Source organism: Drosophila yakuba, chromosome X (assembly GCF_016746365.2).
Source record: "Drosophila yakuba strain Tai18E2 chromosome X, Prin_Dyak_Tai18E2_2.1, whole genome shotgun sequence".
Lineage (NCBI taxonomy): Eukaryota > Metazoa > Arthropoda > Insecta > Diptera > Drosophilidae > Drosophila > Drosophila yakuba.
Window position 1 is genome coordinate 20,084,603 of NC_052526.2, and position 16,332 is coordinate 20,100,934.

A 16,332-nucleotide genomic window follows, 5' to 3' on the forward strand; every position below is an offset into this window, starting at 1 on the left:
ATAGCTCGGCCTACTAGAGTACAAAATCTGTGTTCGGTGGCAAGATTCGATTTTTATTGACTCAACGGGAGTACAGGAGTACAGTAACTGTGGCAGGGACCGCAAACGTGGTGATGATTATAACTAGATATGGATTACTGAGTAATCCATAGCCGAATGAGTGGGGACATGGGACTGCACTTCAAGAATTTGGCAGCATCGGCGCCCTAGCCATGGAGCATGGCCTGCTGGCAGCCCTTGCAGTAGAGCTTGGCCTCGCGCCGCTTCGAGTTGCGGCGATGCATCTTGACCAGGACGTAGACGAGGCCCACTGAGGCCCAGGTGGCCTTGGCAACCTGTGGGTTTCAGAGGCGAATTTCGGCGCATCTCGTAGACTGGCGTGCACTGAATCACTTACATTGGCGCGACCACGCATGGTCTGGCTGTTGAAGGCGTCGTTGAAGTTGAACTGTTCGGACATCTTTGGATCGTTATGGACCGGATCGGCGCAGCTGCGAACAAAAGATTCAAATTTGGATTCGATATTCGACCTGTATTTTGGACCGGGACTCGGATTGTGACTTTTAGGCGTTCGGAATGAAGGGTAAGTCACTTACAATCGTCAAAGCCGTCTCGGGTATTTCAACTGTGGAGAACGCTATAGTCTATAGTCTAGTATCGACTACAGGACACCCACTAATAAGCTTAAGCAATACAACGAAAATTGAGATAAGCAAAAGGCACAACGAATGCTTTCGATTTTAATATGGAGTTCTATAAAGGTGTATAGGTATATATAACTGACTTTTATTTATACCATTAACAATATATATTGGAATATTTTTAAATAAACTATTTTTATAACAATTACACGTAGAGTAAAAGGGTACACTATATTCGTTGAAAAGTATGAAACAGGCAGAAATTCCTACCTTTCCAACCAGGATTCTGGCCATGTCCGTCCGTTCGTCTGTCCGTCCGTATAAACGGAAAGAAAAGTTATTCGTATATGTACAACAAATGCTGGCCTGAGGGTTTTTTTTTTTAATTTTATCTCTTAGCTGCAGTGTAAACAATCTGGCCTGATTAGCAATAAGCTTCAGTTATACTAATGAAAATATAAGCTCTTTGTGATTTTATAATTTGCATGTATTATTTATTACAGTTAGCTTTATCAGCGATTTGTGCTCATGCCACACGCAACACTACTTATTTCAACGTCATCAGTCGTACTAAATGCACAAATGAAATATATTTCGCCAAATAAATGCCAACTTGCAACTGGTTTGAATGCTAATCAAACAGAACTACTCGTTTGCTTACGAGGTAATAGGTGGTTAAGTGAGTGTAATGGACTTACTTAAGGGCTGGCAATGTTATATTTTAAATGTCTGCTTTGTAACTATATTTAAAAATATGTTAAAAAAATTACTCCTTATTATATGAGACTTCAACAAAAAAAGCACTCATCCCACTCAACCCTACTTCTGATGTTATATCTTCAAATCTTCAACTCTACAGCTTCAAGGAAGAAATGTAATCAGCTGTTTAATTCGATTTTTAGGGCTTAAATAGAATAAATATGCAAAAATTATTTTGAAATATATGTATAATAATTTTTAAATTGGTAAATAATATGATTACGGATCATCTGTATACTGATGGCAGGGCAAACTTTTTTAGCGTGGCCTCAAAACAGAAAACCAGAAACTCAAAACTATACGGCTCTAACTTTGGAACCGATTTTGGAACCGCCCCAGTAGATCTCTGATTGAAGTCTTATTTGCATTCGCATGATCGAAAACAGTGGGGAAATGCTGCGGCCCAGCAATGGGATTGTCGACGCATCTCGGCCAGAATCGCGCCTCGCATGTCACCTCGCACGGTCATCCAACACCACACTGTCAATTAATGTGACGAGATTATAGCCCAACCAACCGCCCGCCAGCCACCTCCCATTTTGATATGGAAATGGGCGGTTTGGGGGCAGGATTGGCGATAACCCATAATTCCAGCACCCTCTTAGGGTTTCAATCGAACCAATATGAAGTCATTTGCATGTCGGCGGGTACGGCGTATATATAAAAGGAGACGACGATGGGTCTGGAGTCTGGAATCCGCCACATCGTCTCGGAAATGAAGTTTCATCTGCTGCTGGTCTGCGTCGCCATATCCCTGGGACCGCTGCCCCAGTCGGAGGCAGGGGTAGGTCCTTAAGCTCTCTGTGCCCAAAGGATACTGTCTCATGGATACTGTCCATCACTTGCAGGTGACGGAGGAGCAGATGTGGGCCGCCGGAAAGCTGATGCGCGACGTCTGCCTGCCCAAGTATCCCAAGGTCAGCGTGGAGGTGGCCGACAACATTCGCAACGGGGCTATACCCAATAGCAAGGACTCCAACTGCTACATCAATTGCATCCTGGAGATGATGCAGGCGGTATGTATTTCACAGATTCTATTGGGTGCATCAGCTCCCTCGATTCGCCCAGCATAATAATCCATCCGCTCTGCTTGCGCTCAGATCAAGAAGGGAAAGTTCCAACTGGAGCCGACCCTCAAGCAGATGGACATTATGCTGCCGGACAGCTACAAGGACGAGTACCGCAAGGGCATCCATCTGTGTAAGGACTCCACCGTGGGCCTGAAGAACGCCCCCAACTGCGATCCCGCCCACGCCCTGCTCAGCTGCCTGAAGAACAACATCAAGGTGTTCGTGTTTCCCTAGGCCTTGGATGCCATTGCGATATCGGATGCGTCATCTGGAACAGGTTACTCCGCACCTAATAAAGTATATATGTAACATATGTATATATCTTGCCCGAAATCCCAAACCCAATCCACTGCACCGACCAGATGATCAATAAAAGCTAGCCGGAGGGCCCCACCAACTGTGGTGCGTTTTGATTGGGCTGCGATGGATGGATAGATGGGTGGTTGTGGCGGGGCTTGCATGATCCGCCCCAGCAATGTCATGGCTATCTCCGGGGTGATCTACATCCGAGGCGATTGGCTTGTACCGGATGTGCTGGACACGATTGCGGTGAGTATAAATTTACGGGGCCGATTGCTGCCCGTCCACTATTCACAAGAGGAGCAATAATGATGCAGAGCAACCGGATGACGACGACGTTGAAGATGTCCAACCTGCTGCTAGCACTGGCCTGCGCCGCCGTGCTGATGGGCTCGTCGCTGGCGGAGGAGGAGGAGGTATCCATGACCGTGGACGAGGTGGTGGAGCTGATAGAGCCCTTTGGCGAAGGCTGCACCCCTAAGCCGTTGCGGGGTAAGTGCAACGATGGGTCACTCCTTATACCCGACCACACCCATCCTGCCATGCCATAACACTCCATATCTCCAGAAAACATCGTCGAGATGGTGCTGAACAAGGAGGACGCCAAGCACGAGACCAAGTGCTTCCGCCACTGCTTGCTGGAGCAGTTCGAGCTGATGCCCGAGGGTCAGCTGCAGTACAACGAGGACAAGACCCTCGAGATGGTCAACATGATGTTCCCGGATCGCGAGGAAGACGGCCGGCGCATCGTCAGGTCCTGCAACGAGAAGATGAAGGCGGAGCAGGACAAGTGAGTGTGTGGTGGGGCAAAAGAGGAGCAAGTGTCCAGTTTGCTACCAAATTCCTAATGTCGGGTACCGAGAAATCGCTAAATTGGTCATCGGAAACTGTAAGCCAACCGAGGAGTAATCCAAAATCGGAGTAAATTAACCCCAAAGCAAAAAGTTCAAGCGTCTCAAAAAGGATTTTTCCAGTCTTGGTCCGAAATACGAAACATTTTGAAACTCGAAACAAAAAAACAATTTTGAGGTTCAAACTTTTAGTGTTTGTCAGTGCACAGCTTTTGATCTCCAGAAGATAGTTTCCAATATTTCGGAATACTTTTTGTTCATTTTGTTCGTAAAAGCTAACAAATCTGTTGGGCCCTCAAAAACCTTTGAAATATTTTTAAAAAATTAATATTTCTGCCTGGAAAACTCAACATAACCGGCTAAGATGATACATAAATACAAATATGCACTCTACACATCATTTCAGGTGCGAGGCCGCCCACGGGATCGGCATGTGCATGCTCCGCGAGATGCGCTCCTCGGGCTTCAAGATTCCCGAGGTCAAGGAATGAGGTCATGGAGCTGCTCACTGGCCCACCATTGCATGTTCTCCTCTTTTTTTTTTTGTTAGTGATTCAGTTCGATGTAATTATGAAAGCTCGAGAACCTGGAGTGGTTTCCTAAACTAATAAAGCGCCCAACCAAACGAACTACGAATTACTGAATATTTATCGGGTGGAAAGAACACGCGTACACGTAATCCCTTAATTGGACGTCAATCTATGCGAAATACGAAAGATTGCGTTTTAATTTAAAAATGGAAATGAATTACTATATAATATATATGTATATGTTTATTAAAATGATTTACAAGTGAGCTACTACAACTTGATTTAGTACTAGAGAAAGTTGGGTTACAATAACTAATGTATAATATGTTATATGTAGTTATAATATCTAATAGATAATAGATAATGTCGCTTTAAATTATCTGGGAAGCCATGGTAGTCAAGAGTATGGCCAAAATAAGTGAGGCACGTTTTGGTTAAGATCTCTAGTGGTAGCTAGTGATGCCCATGGCCCTACCACACCAGCTTCACGTTGTTGCGCTCCAGCTGGCGACTGATGCACTGGTTGAAGAGGTGGGCCACCTCGCAGTTGTTCTTGGAGGAGATGCCGCGGCTGCAGGCCTGCGCCATGCTGGAGCTGACGGCGATCGCCATCTTGTTGTCCTGGGTCACCAGGCTGGTCAGCTTCTCCACCTGGCCAACGTTGAGCTTGTTGTCGCTGTCCATCTGGGCGCAAAAAACAAGTATTAGTACTCTTTAGTCCTTGTTGTCCTGCCCCACGTTCGGCTACTCACCAACTTGATCTTCTTGAGCACGCACTCCACCAGGCATTTCTCCTTCTCACTGGGATTGGTCACCTTCACCAGCGGGCGCTGATCCCTGGGCAGCTGCAGCTTTTGGATGCACTCCATCCTGGCCGTGCTGATCAGCTCCTGCACCTGCGGCAAGTTGCGATCGATCACCGCCCAGATGGGCTCCGCACCGGTCTTGGGCAGCAGCTTGGTGAGATCGAAGGCCTGGTTCTGGCCACGGACGCAGTGCATCTGCAGCAGTGCAGCAACCACGAGCGTCAGAATAGCTGTGGCTGGGGCTGATGCTGAAGTGGATGGCTTCATCTTGGCGGCTGCTTTCTCTTTGGCTCTGCTCTTGCTCGGACTCTTGGCTTATAAAGTGACCCATGACCTCACCAAAGTCGTCTGCACATGGCTTAGTCGCTCGATTTTTGCTGATTGCAAGCATTTCTCCAGTGCCAAGTTCATTATTCTCGGCGTCACCCCCACAAGTCACGCTCCAAAGACGAGCGATGTGTCAGTTCACTCGAGACAATGACAATCGGATCAATTTAGATCTGTAATCTGGAAAGCTGATAGTTCTACCAAGGTGTTGAGGGGTATATCTATTTCTGAGGGAACCTATTTGAATATTTAAACTAATGTTAAACCATTTTCTAGGCGTATTATTATTCGCGGATGATTTACTATATACTTAATACTCAATCACACAGACTTCCGACCTGTTAAAGTTCTTAATGATCTAGTGAGCTCCAATCAAACCAATTGAAATAAAGAATTAGCATGCAACATGCCCACACGATAGTGTTACTGGCTGCAATCCAATTCCATCTATTGGAGTCCATAATATAGATTGCGTGCTGAAATATCCACTTGGATGGATGGACAAACAGACTGACTGGAACTCAGATTGCGATCATTGGCACTCGAATTATCAGAAAGTCGGCAAGCTGACGGGCAAAATGGGAAATAGGCGGACATATGAAGGGTATATTATGGCCTAAACGGCCAATTTCCCATCCCAGTTCGCCCAGTTGCATATAATTATATAATCGCTTCATGGCCCCGCCAGTCACAATCACTCATCTCACCCGGAGCTGTTGATCGATTTAATTACAAGCGGGATTTCGCATTTTGCATTTTCATTTCCATTCCCAATTTGATATCCCCCCCATTTGAAGCGATTTCATGCCAGTCACCAATTAAGCGGGTAAGTGGAGATCGGTGGGCCATCTCATTTGGCAGTGGCAGTGGCAGTTCCAGTGGGGTGTCACTCGTTCACACGTTGCCCAGTCGAGGGCATCTCCGCCGGATCCCGTCACATCCCCTCCAGAACGGCGGAGCGGAGTGGAGCGCCATGTGCTGCCCATGTAGTTCATAATTGCGCGTAATTGCCGGAGCTGCTTGAGACGCGGCTGGAGATCGGCGATGGATCCGATCTGCCAAGTCAATCACGGGACTCGGCTTGGGCAATAGGTTCTATAAAACGCCGACGTCGCCAGCGATTCGCATCCAAGTCAGAGTTCGCACTTCGCGCAGTCCAATCGCAAATCGAAATGTCGCATCTGGTTCACCTGTCCGTCCTGCTCGTCGTGGGACTCCTCTGCCTGGGAGCCACCACCGCCAAGCCGCACGAGGAGATCAACAGGGACCATGCCGCCGAGCTGGCCAAGGAGTGCAAGGCTGAGACCGGAGCCACCGATGGTGAGTGGTTGGCCAGATGGTCAGCAGTGGGGAAGATCCAATAGGGATATAGTTGCCAGCATATCACTCCTATCTGCGATGGATGAGTTGAAATCAATAGACATAGCACGCAGGAGGAAAGGTTTATTTAACATGATCTATCACTTACAGAGGATGTGGAGCAGCTGATGGGCCACGAGATGCCCGAAAGGCACGAGGCGAAGTGCCTGCGCGCCTGCGTGATGAAGAAGCTGCAGATCGTGAGTGCTGCTCCGGCAGGAACAGGAAGTGCGCTCCGCTCACCGCCTTCTTTCTGTCCCATTGCAGATGGATGAGTCCGGCAAGCTGAACAAGGAGCACGCCATCGAGTTGGTGAAGGCCATGAGCAAGAACGATGCGGAGAAGGAGGACGCTCCCGCCGAGGTGGTGGCCAAGTGCGAGGCCATCGAGACACCCGAGGATCAGTGAGTAGTGCTCGCCGGAGGCTGTACGTCCAGTTCCGGACTATAATCCTGCTGCCATTTCCAGTTGCGACGCCGCTTTTGCCTACGAAGGATGCATCTACGAGCAAATGAAGGAGCACGGACTCGAGCTGGAGGAGCACTGAAAGCAGATTTGAGACCCAAGATGAGACCCCCTGTTGCTGCATCACAAGCGCCCTTCTGGAATAAAAGCATCTATTTTTTTTATGTGTATACTATGACTAGTCCTTAAGTACTTGATATACTGAGAAACTGCAAACTTGGTTGTTTATTGATTGCGTTGTGAAAGGGATCGTATTGGCATCATCCAAAACTTCTCGGGCCTCCCAATGTACAGAAAATACAACTGCTCACGTTCGTCGATTAGCTTACAATCTTTATTTTAAATACAAGTATAATTATTTGTATATAATATCCCAATCTGGGGCATATTTAAAAGATTCTTACATACTATAAATTACTACACGTTGTTCCTCGTATCTGGTTTTCTCCAGCTGTTTTCTTGCGGAGAAAGTCCCGACCAGGCATGCAAAGTCGTATTTTAATCAATTAACAAATCGACGACTCCGCACGTTTGCACCCGGCTGCCCTAAATCCGTCGTCATCTCTGCCGACTCGACACAATCATTCGTTAAAAATATGCATTTGCTTAACCTACGCTACAAGTATAGTGTGTTGCCCGGGCTCAGGAAATTCGCATCGAGGAGACGGCGGCTGTGATTGCGGACCGTCTACGCCAGGCGAATTTGCAGGAATCTCCGGCTATGGTTATTAATCCTATTAGTTAGTAGCTAGATGCGGTGCACAGGCTTGTACGCGATCTACGATGTTGATCTCTAGATGATTACCATTTCCAGCAAAAAACGGCCATCAAAAGATCGCGCAAATGGCCTGATTAAACACAGATAGAGGTAAACAGATGGTAAAAAAAATGTTATATCTAAGTGGAACCAAAAAAGGGAATAATTGTAACTGAACGTGGACCTGTGTCCGGCTGCTTTATCCTAGCTTACGTTTATGTTACAATTTTTTTGTTTTACACCATCAGTTGCTGTTCGCGTTTGCTTTGCTTATGCAGGCTGGCAGTTTCCTATTCCCTAGATGATTTGTGTAAGCCACCAGTGGGCACCCGCCTCCCGGTCCGCGTCCATTTGAGCGGACTACCAGAGAGTCAGGAGCGGCAGCGTCTTAGAGGAAGTAGTCCGCTTGAGGCTTCTTCGAGGGAATGCCGCGACTCTCCTGCGGAGCCGCCTCAAAGATGACGAAATCGCGGTGCAGGTACTCGTTCAGCTCCAGGATGGCAGCCACATTGCCGCAGCTGCGTGTGATGAGTTAACAACACAATTTCAAAATTGCACAGGAGGATGACTCACCGATAGCAGTAATTGGGTGCCGACCAGACGGTCAGGACGGTTTCGTTGAAGTGCCACTTGAAGCCCTCCATCACCAACTGGTGTGCACGGCAAATCATGTCGATCTCGTTGGTGCGGTTAAACTGGGAGACCACGTCCGAGCCGAAGAGATAGCCAGCACCACGCGGCGACACGCCCCAACCGGTTTGGTCCTCCGGATCACTCCAGAGCAGGTCACACATGGGCCCGTCGTGCGGCACCTCCTGCTTGCGGTCGATGCTGCGGATCTGGTCCAGGTACTGGATGGACGGCGATAGGCCACCGTGCACGCAGAATATCTTGCCGTCGATGATCGCCGAAAGGCTGAGGTAGTCGAAAATCTCCGTGCAGTACCGCCACACGGCCGTCGATCCGTACTTGCGCAGGCACTCGTCGTAGAAGCCGTACACCTGTGTGATTTGGCGCGACTCGTGGTTGCCCCGGATCAGCGTGATGCGGTCCGGATAGCGAACCTTCAGCGCCAGCAGCAGCAGAAACGTCTCCACGCTATAGTAGCCGCGGTCCACGAAGTCGCCCATGAAAAGGTAGTTCTTCTCGGGCACATCGCCGCCAACCTTGAACAGCTCCTTCAGATCGTAGAACTGACCGTGGATGTCGCCGCACACGGTCACTGGCGAGTCCACCCGCTGCACATTGCCCTCCTCCACCAGGATCTCGCGGGCCTTGGCACACAGGGCCTTCACCTCGTTCTCCTTGATGATCTCGCAGCGCTTTAGCTGCTCGATCTGTCGGTCCAGGTCGCTGTAGTCGGACATCTTCACCCGGAGGATGGCGGCAGCCGAGGCGACGGGGAAACGGTGAATCGGACTGCAGGCGTTGACTGGGCGGGGACAGCGTCGTTTGTCGTTCACCGGACTGCAGTTGGTAATTATTAGGGAGAAACAAGGTTGTAAAAGAAAAAGAGAATGAATTTCTGGTCGCTTAAGTGGTAGGGTACTAATCTAGTCGTGCAACGCAAGCCAAGCATTTTAGACCCTATGAAACGCATCGGTGTAGCTGCACCCCACAGCTAAGAATCAAGACGATTTAACTATAATTGCAGAGTGGACAAACAATATAAACACACACATTCGTGCTCCCAGCTATGCCACTTGTTGAAATGGTCCATGGGCAGTTTCGCAATGAGACATAATTTAATATACCAACAAGATGAGAGGCTATATTCTCTACATAACTTCATTTAGCTGTCTGAGGTGGCTATACTTTTAGTGAACACATTCAGGTTTCTTTCAAATGCGAATAGTGCATTTTACAGTCGATCAGTTTGGATGTTTTGCTTCTGTAAATTAGAATTTCTGGACCATAGCTTGGTTCTTTACAGAAAGTGCTCCGCTTGAAACCCACAGATTTGTCACAGTTGCCGCGAAACTGGAACTAAGGTATCATATAGTCGAGTATAGCCTTCCTTTTGTTTGTGTTTCGGTTTTTGCATGCGCCATGCATGCGTCTGTGTGCGTCGGCTTTGTGCGGATGCGTGTGTTTGAGTGCGTACCCGCGCGTGTGTGTGGCTTGTCGCTGGCGTTTTTGCCGCGCGCAATTTCCACCGTCTGCCGTGCTTTTCCTGCTTTTCCCGATGATTTTTCCACAAACACTACTTACTCAGCGCAGTGGCGGGCTATCTCGACAATCCTTTTGCTGGTAGCTCGGCTCTCGTGCTCGGGTTTCAATACAAAAAATGCACATCAAATTTTTTGGCAACCGGGTTTCTGTGTAGAGCTGGGTTGGCCACTTGCGATTGTATCGATATATCGAGTAATGACACTTGCGACGGCCCAATTAGTTCTCCGTTTCGATAGTGGTCGATAGGCTAAGCGCATATAAGCATATAAGAAAAAAAATCAAAGAAAAATTATTTATGCTCCTTTCGCACGATTTCCCTTTTTTTTTTTAACTACGCATGTCAAAAAATCGACATAAGTGAAGGAAAAATGTTTGTTATATCGATTGAACTTTTGCCATTAGTGATCGGCAACCTGGGTTGGTTTGGTCCCAAGCTGTTATCACGATCTGGCAACACTAACGTTGTTTATATTTTATTTCACAAGTTCCCCACCTTTTATACCGAAAAGCCTCTCTAAAATGCCCAAGGAGAAATCCAAGCACCGTCATCGCAGCCGCAGTCGCGAGAGGCGGGATCATCGCAGTCCAGATCCGAGGAGCAACAGGAACAGGGATCGGGATCGTGAGCGCGAGAGGGAAAAGGAGCGTGATCACAGAGACTACAGAGACAAGGAACGCGATCAGCGCAGGGAAAAGGAGAAGGACAAAAACAGGGACAAGAAGCGGGAGCACAAGAGCCGGAGGCGTCGATCTTCCTCCAGCTCATCCTCGTCCAGTTCGACGTCTAGCACGGCGGCCGGTGGGCCTCGTTCGCCACTGACAAAGAGTTCGATGAAACTGCTCCAGACGCTGGAAGCGCGTCGTCTCGTCGAGCAAAAGGACCGCCAGCGTAAGAAGGAGGAGCTGAAGGCTAATGAAACGCCAGAGGAGAAGCGTGCCCGTCGCCTGCGCGAGAAACAGGCCAAGGAGCAGCGGCGTCGCGAACGAATGGGCTGGGACAACGAGTATCAGACGTACTCCAACGAGGACAACCCGTTCGGTGACTCCAATCTCACCTCCACCTTCCACTGGGGCAAAAAGCTGGAGGTGGAGGGACTATCAAATCTCTCCACCAAAACCGTAGAGGTACTTTCCCTGCAAAAGCAGTTGGAAAACCGCAGAGAGCTGGAGAAGGTTAAGAAACGGCGGCAGGAGAGGGAGCTGGAGCGGCAGGTGCGCGAGGATGATCTAATGATGCAGCAGCGCGCCAAAGAGGCGGTGCAGTTCCGCGAGTGGCAGCGCCAGGAGGATCAGTTTCACCTAGAGCAGGCACGCTTACGTAGCGAAATTCGGATCCGCGATGGCCGTGCCAAGCCCATCGATCTCCTCGCCCAATATGTGGCCGCCGGGAATGCGCCGCTCGAAGAGTCCCTCGAGATGCAGATGCACGAGCCCTATGTTCTGCTAAACGGCCTGCCTATGGAGGAACTGGAGGACCTGCTGGTGGATATAAAGGTATACGAAGAGCTGGAGCAGGGCAAGCACATAGATTTCTGGAACGATATGATCACCATTGTGCAAGACGAATTGCAACGCCAACAGAAACTGCAAGCGGAGAATACTTCGCTCAATCAACGTCGTGATGGCATCCACCAGGCGGTGGTGAAGGATGTGGCGGATATCTTCAGGGGCAAGAATGCCCAGCAGCTAGAGGAAATGCGGCAGCGCATCGAGGCCAAGATCAGTGGTCGCGCGGATGGCGTAGATATTAGCTACTGGGAAAGTCTGCTTTCGCAACTCAAGGCGCACATGGCCAGAGCTCGACTGCGAGATCGCCATCAGGCCTTATTGCGTGAGAAGCTGCTGCTCCTCAAGCGTGAAAACGATGATGAGACGTTGCAGGAGGAGGTGCCTCCACAAATCAAGGAAGAGGAGATGGAAACCCAGGACGCAGAGGACCCGGAGGCTGGTGAGGGCGCACCCGAAGACGAAGAGGATCCCCTAAAGGAACTGCGTGAAGCAGTGCGTCTCTACCAGGCGGGAAACTACAGTCCGCGCTACATACGCGAAGAGGACTTCACCGGCAGAAGAGTGCAAAACGAAGACGACGACGAGCCGGAGACAGAAGGAGTCCTCTTCGAGGAGGAGGATGATGAGCGGCGAACACAGAGACAGCGTCTGTTAATCCTTCATCCGGAACGAGTGGACACCAATCAACTGACACCGCAGGAGCTGCGAATGCGCAACGAGGCGAGGCAGGGAATGCAGGGTGACGAGGCCGAGTTTAGTGTGGAGACCACCCTGGATGCAGTGCCTCAGCTGGCCACGGATAAGTACCGACCACGAAAGCCACGCTACTTCAATCGCGTGCACACCGGCTTCGAGTGGAACAAGTACAACCAGACGCATTACGACATGGACAATCCGCCGCCCAAGATCGTGCAGGGCTACAAGTTCAACATATTCTATCCGGACCTTATGGACAAATCCCAGACGCCGCAATACTTCCTCACTCCGTGCGCGGACAACGGGGACTTCGCGGTGCTGCGTTTCCATACAGGACCGCCATACGAGGACATCGCCTTCAAGATCGTCAACCGGGAGTGGGAGTTCAGCTACAAGCGGGGCTTCCGCTGCCAGTTCCACAACAACATCTTCCAGCTGTGGTTCCACTTCAAGCGATATCGCTACAGGCGGTGAAGGATTGTCATCTGGCCTGAATCGCCTAAACCATCCTTTTGTGAAGTCATATGTTATTTTCAAATAAAGTGTAAGCCCAGAACGACTGGCAAAGTGGTATCATTTAATGCGACTGTTTAGCTGATTTCACTAAAGACTGTGGATCTGTAGTTTAACCGGTTTCCATGCATTAAATTCAGCAAGCTATCCATTAAAGAAGTACGGAGTGCATTATCATATTTATAAACAAAGGGCCATGTATCACAGGTTTTGGAAAGGGTGCCACAAATGTTCTAGCACCGTATGATTTTGTTCTATCATATTTTAGCAGTCTATCCATGAAAGAAGGTTACTTCAACTGAAATCACGAAAAGATCACATAACAATGCAGTCCTTGATGGGCTGTTCCATGGCTTTCTCCACGGGCTCCCCGCGCTCAGCCTTCTGCACTTGGGCCAGCACACTCGCGTGCTGGGGAAATGCCAGACAGGAGAGCTTTGAGTGCACCAGCTGTCCGTCGATGGCCACCTCGAAGGATCCCCGCCGTCCCTGGCGGCAGGATATGTCCAAGTCGGGCGAGGAGGCCAGCAGGAACTCCCGCAGCAGGTCGCACTGTCCGCGGAAGTTACAGATGCCGCTGCAGGAGGATTGATTACCATTATTGTGATGATAGTGTGTGTATAGTGATTCTCCTTACCAGTATTCCACCTCCACTTTCACCATTACATAAAAGTATTCGAAATCAAAACACACATCAAATCAGCGCTTCAGCATCAGCTGGTGCCGAGTTATCGCTGTCGTTATCGTTCTAAATATCGTTATCGTTAAAAATATAGCATTATTTGAATTTTATTTAAAACCGAAATTGTAAGCAAATGTTTCACAAACAATTACGTTCATTTATTTATATAGAAATTATATTTCGAATTACGATCTTGCGACATAAAATGTTTTTAACCCATTGACAATTTAGAATTTAGAAGTATATTATTTTTCTCGTTGTTTTGATGCAGACAAATTTTCCTAACAAGCAATAATATTTATTTGTTATTTTTTGGAACTATTTTAGTTGATTCTATTTGAAAATTCAGAAAAAGATAAAATAATTTACTCTGAATTAGGTAGTTTATAACTCCTCAAAGAAGCTATTATTTAAGTATTTTATGAAATTAATTTCTCTTCTTTTTATAAAATGCAAAATTTGATTCATAGTAATACTGCTTGTTTTATAGGAAATCTTTCATATGATGTCTTCTAGTAGCTAATAACAACAATATTCCAAAATATTAATATCGCAGTGTTGCCTTTTGGACTTTATTCTCCTAGAACGGATTCGAACTAAGGATTCCAATTAAGTTAAGGATAGACCAAGAACACAGACAAAACAAGTTTTGAATATTCCATTTCACTTTAATTTATGAGAAACTCTTTGAGCTTTAAATTTTTTAAATTAGCAAACAAGTTTGCATTAAACTAATAAAAATGTGTTTGAAACTGAACCGAAACCTTAACCCTTGTTGGCCCTGGCCCTTAGTAGCGTTTTGCAGGCGGCCGTGTGAGTTTTCAGCGGCAGATCGTCTGCAATTATAGCAAATTAGGACATACTTTTCATGAAATGACAAGTTAAACAGCTCACATATCTTGTGATCGCCGTGAACAGGCAGTAGAATATTCAGCTGTTCTGGCTTAGTGCAGACAAAGACATAGGGACTCTCCGACTCTCCGTTGGGATATACCTCTCGGTACTCCTCTTGCGGAAGGCAACTTTCCACGTTGACGCAACCTAGCAGGCTGCTAGTGGGATAATGACTTGGGAACTTGATATCGGGATCTAAGATTAGAATTAGATGTAATTCCTGAGAGTTTGCATTGAAAGTCAAAACTTACCGCCGTAGAGAACTTTGTAAAAGCCCTCCATTTGGGCAATGTCCTCGGCGTGCGGCTCCTTGGAGGTGGAGGCTATCCACAGTCTACCACGGTGTTCACTGTACCACACTCGTCCCTCGTGTCTGTTGAAAAAATAGGGTTAAATATAGGAAATCTGGAAGTATGCCTTCATTGGCACCCACTTTTTAATGCCAGCCACTAGGAGCGACGCCCAGGGCTGATGCATCGACAGACACTGGCGCATGTCCTGCATTTCCAGGAGTTCCTTGTCCTGCACCCGATTGTAGATCCTCTCCAGCCCATCGCTGGCTGCTGCGGGAGCTGGCCAACTCTTGGATTCCTTGCTGGGCTTGTAGACGGGCGGCTTTGCCATGTCCAAATTGGGTGCAAGTGTCAAAGCGGAGTGCCCGGTGACCGCGGATGCACTCCAGTTGGATCCGACACCCGAGGCCTTAGAAACGGCCGCTAGTTCGCTGATCACGTGCTGCTCGTACTCCTTGGAGATGGTCGGTTCCTCCGGCAACTCCCGGCCAGCAAAGTCAACCCGGATCTTGCGTTTCATGCGACTGCCGTGCTTTATCTCCTCCATCTCTCGGTGCAGTTTCTCGAACTTCTCCCGCTCAGCGTCGCTCAGCCATACGGAGTTCTCCTGAAAATTATATTAGTTAAAATCGTTGACGGTTCATAAAATGTAATTAACTTAAGCTTATCTTCTTGTAAATAGAACTCAATGCGTTTTAACGAACAATACGTAATTTAAAATACATTAAATGGAAAATCGCGCATAGTTTAGTCTAGAAATTGACCGAAAAGTATTTAAATATGGATTTTTCTCTATCCAGTTGCGTGAATTACGATTTCTAATAAAATAAACCCACCTGGAAGTAGTCCAGCTCATCGTCGATGACTGTGGTTCTCTTCTCGCTGTTCTTGTCGTACTCCAGCAAACGGTCTCTTTGGGCCAGCGCCTTGTCCAGCGCCTCCTTGGAGGGTTCCTTGGCATTCTCCTTTCCGGACTTTTTGCCGTGCTTGGGGGCACTCTTCGAGCCGCCCTTTTCCCTGGCTGCCTTGGCCAGCTGCTGCTCCTCCTCGGGCGTGTGGACGGGAGCGCCGCAGCACAAGCACGGTCCGCTTCCCTCCTGTTCGCATACGATCCGGCCGCAGCCCAGGCAATTGTTGATCAGTTTGTGCTGGGCCGCCTGGCAGTCGCAATGCCGTCGGCCCTTTAGCAGAATGGTGTCGCCCTGGACACGACCATCGCTGGCATACAGATTCACGTACTTCCCGGACTTACCCTTGGCCCCCTGGCTGATATTTTGCTTGGGATCCTTGGGCGGTGATGTGGGTGCAAGTTGCTTGTGGGGCGAGCGATTTTTGCCATTGTTCCGCGGCTGTTTGCCACTCAGTAGCATCCGGCGACAGTTTAGCAGGAACATGCGGTGCTCCTCGATGTCCTCGCTCAGTAAATTGCCAAAGTAGCTGTCGAATTCATAGTCGTCTTTGATGCTTAGGATGGCGCTGGAAGATATTAAGAAGCCATTGGCCCATTGAGAAACGCATCTATCTGTATGCATCCTGCACCTACGACATCATCTGATCCGTGACCACACAGTCCAGACATTTGGACAACGTGTCCCGCACGAACTTCTCCATTTTGCAGTCAAAAAGCGGGCAAATTGATTACAATTGTGAAATAACAATGTAAAACTTTAAAAACTCAACGCAGGCTGTTATCGGCCTACGATATCGA

The 16,332-nt window shown here is 48.3% G+C and overlaps 9 protein-coding genes across 9 annotated transcripts; 4 read left to right on the plus strand and 5 right to left on the minus strand.

Annotated features, from left to right (window-relative positions):
• Positions 1-32: 32 nt before the first annotated feature.
• Positions 33-588, minus strand: LOC6526082 (putative 60S ribosomal protein L33). The gene is made up of 2 exons (XM_002101863.4): positions 398-588; positions 33-335 (listed from the first exon to the last, which is right to left on the minus strand). Exons 1-2 carry the CDS (start codon positions 458-460, stop codon positions 207-209), a joined length of 192 nt encoding a protein of 63 aa, XP_002101899.1. The 5' UTR covers positions 461-588; the 3' UTR covers positions 33-206.
• Positions 589-2,023: 1,435 nt separating this feature from the next.
• LOC6526083 (general odorant-binding protein 19a) lies at positions 2,024-2,867 on the plus strand. The gene is made up of 3 exons (XM_002101864.3): positions 2,024-2,184; positions 2,249-2,416; positions 2,501-2,867. Exons 1-3 carry the CDS (start codon positions 2,077-2,079, stop codon positions 2,702-2,704), a joined length of 480 nt encoding a protein of 159 aa, XP_002101900.1. The 5' UTR covers positions 2,024-2,076; the 3' UTR covers positions 2,705-2,867.
• A 189-nt stretch (positions 2,868-3,056) lies between these two features.
• LOC6526084 lies at positions 3,057-4,250 on the plus strand. The gene is made up of 3 exons (XM_002101865.4): positions 3,057-3,262; positions 3,338-3,560; positions 4,028-4,250. Exons 1-3 carry the CDS (start codon positions 3,079-3,081, stop codon positions 4,110-4,112), a joined length of 492 nt encoding a protein of 163 aa, XP_002101901.1. The 5' UTR covers positions 3,057-3,078; the 3' UTR covers positions 4,113-4,250.
• A 71-nt stretch (positions 4,251-4,321) lies between these two features.
• Positions 4,322-5,295, minus strand: LOC6526085. The gene is made up of 2 exons (XM_002101866.4): positions 4,904-5,295; positions 4,322-4,835 (listed from the first exon to the last, which is right to left on the minus strand). The coding sequence occupies exons 1-2, from the start codon at positions 5,222-5,224 to the stop codon at positions 4,623-4,625; spliced, it is 534 nt and encodes a 177-aa protein (XP_002101902.1). The 5' UTR covers positions 5,225-5,295; the 3' UTR covers positions 4,322-4,622.
• A 1,108-nt stretch (positions 5,296-6,403) lies between these two features.
• On the plus strand, positions 6,404-7,324 carry LOC6526086 (general odorant-binding protein 19d). The gene is made up of 4 exons (XM_002101867.3): positions 6,404-6,604; positions 6,755-6,843; positions 6,911-7,047; positions 7,112-7,324. The coding sequence occupies exons 1-4, from the start codon at positions 6,457-6,459 to the stop codon at positions 7,188-7,190; spliced, it is 453 nt and encodes a 150-aa protein (XP_002101903.1). The 5' UTR covers positions 6,404-6,456; the 3' UTR covers positions 7,191-7,324.
• Positions 7,325-7,415: 91 nt separating this feature from the next.
• Positions 7,416-10,233, minus strand: LOC6526087 (serine/threonine-protein phosphatase 4 catalytic subunit). The gene is made up of 3 exons (XM_002101868.3): positions 10,077-10,233; positions 8,439-9,332; positions 7,416-8,383 (listed from the first exon to the last, which is right to left on the minus strand). The coding sequence occupies exons 2-3, from the start codon at positions 9,230-9,232 to the stop codon at positions 8,254-8,256; spliced, it is 924 nt and encodes a 307-aa protein (XP_002101904.1). The 5' UTR covers positions 9,233-9,332; positions 10,077-10,233; the 3' UTR covers positions 7,416-8,253.
• Positions 10,234-10,473: 240 nt separating this feature from the next.
• Positions 10,474-12,823, plus strand: LOC6526088 (cactin). The gene has a single exon (XM_039377623.2). It carries the CDS (start codon positions 10,557-10,559, stop codon positions 12,714-12,716), a length of 2,160 nt encoding a protein of 719 aa, XP_039233557.1. The 5' UTR covers positions 10,474-10,556; the 3' UTR covers positions 12,717-12,823.
• Positions 12,800-13,491, minus strand: LOC6526089 (migration and invasion enhancer 1). The gene is made up of 2 exons (XM_002101870.4): positions 13,393-13,491; positions 12,800-13,332 (listed from the first exon to the last, which is right to left on the minus strand). Exons 1-2 carry the CDS (start codon positions 13,416-13,418, stop codon positions 13,071-13,073), a joined length of 288 nt encoding a protein of 95 aa, XP_002101906.1. The 5' UTR covers positions 13,419-13,491; the 3' UTR covers positions 12,800-13,070.
• A 593-nt stretch (positions 13,492-14,084) lies between these two features.
• LOC6526090 (activating signal cointegrator 1) lies at positions 14,085-16,332 on the minus strand. Its single transcript, XM_002101871.3, has 6 exons — positions 16,168-16,332; positions 15,461-16,100; positions 14,765-15,231; positions 14,583-14,704; positions 14,332-14,526; positions 14,085-14,273 (listed from the first exon to the last, which is right to left on the minus strand). Exons 1-6 carry the CDS (start codon positions 16,233-16,235, stop codon positions 14,203-14,205), a joined length of 1,563 nt encoding a protein of 520 aa, XP_002101907.1. The 5' UTR covers positions 16,236-16,332; the 3' UTR covers positions 14,085-14,202.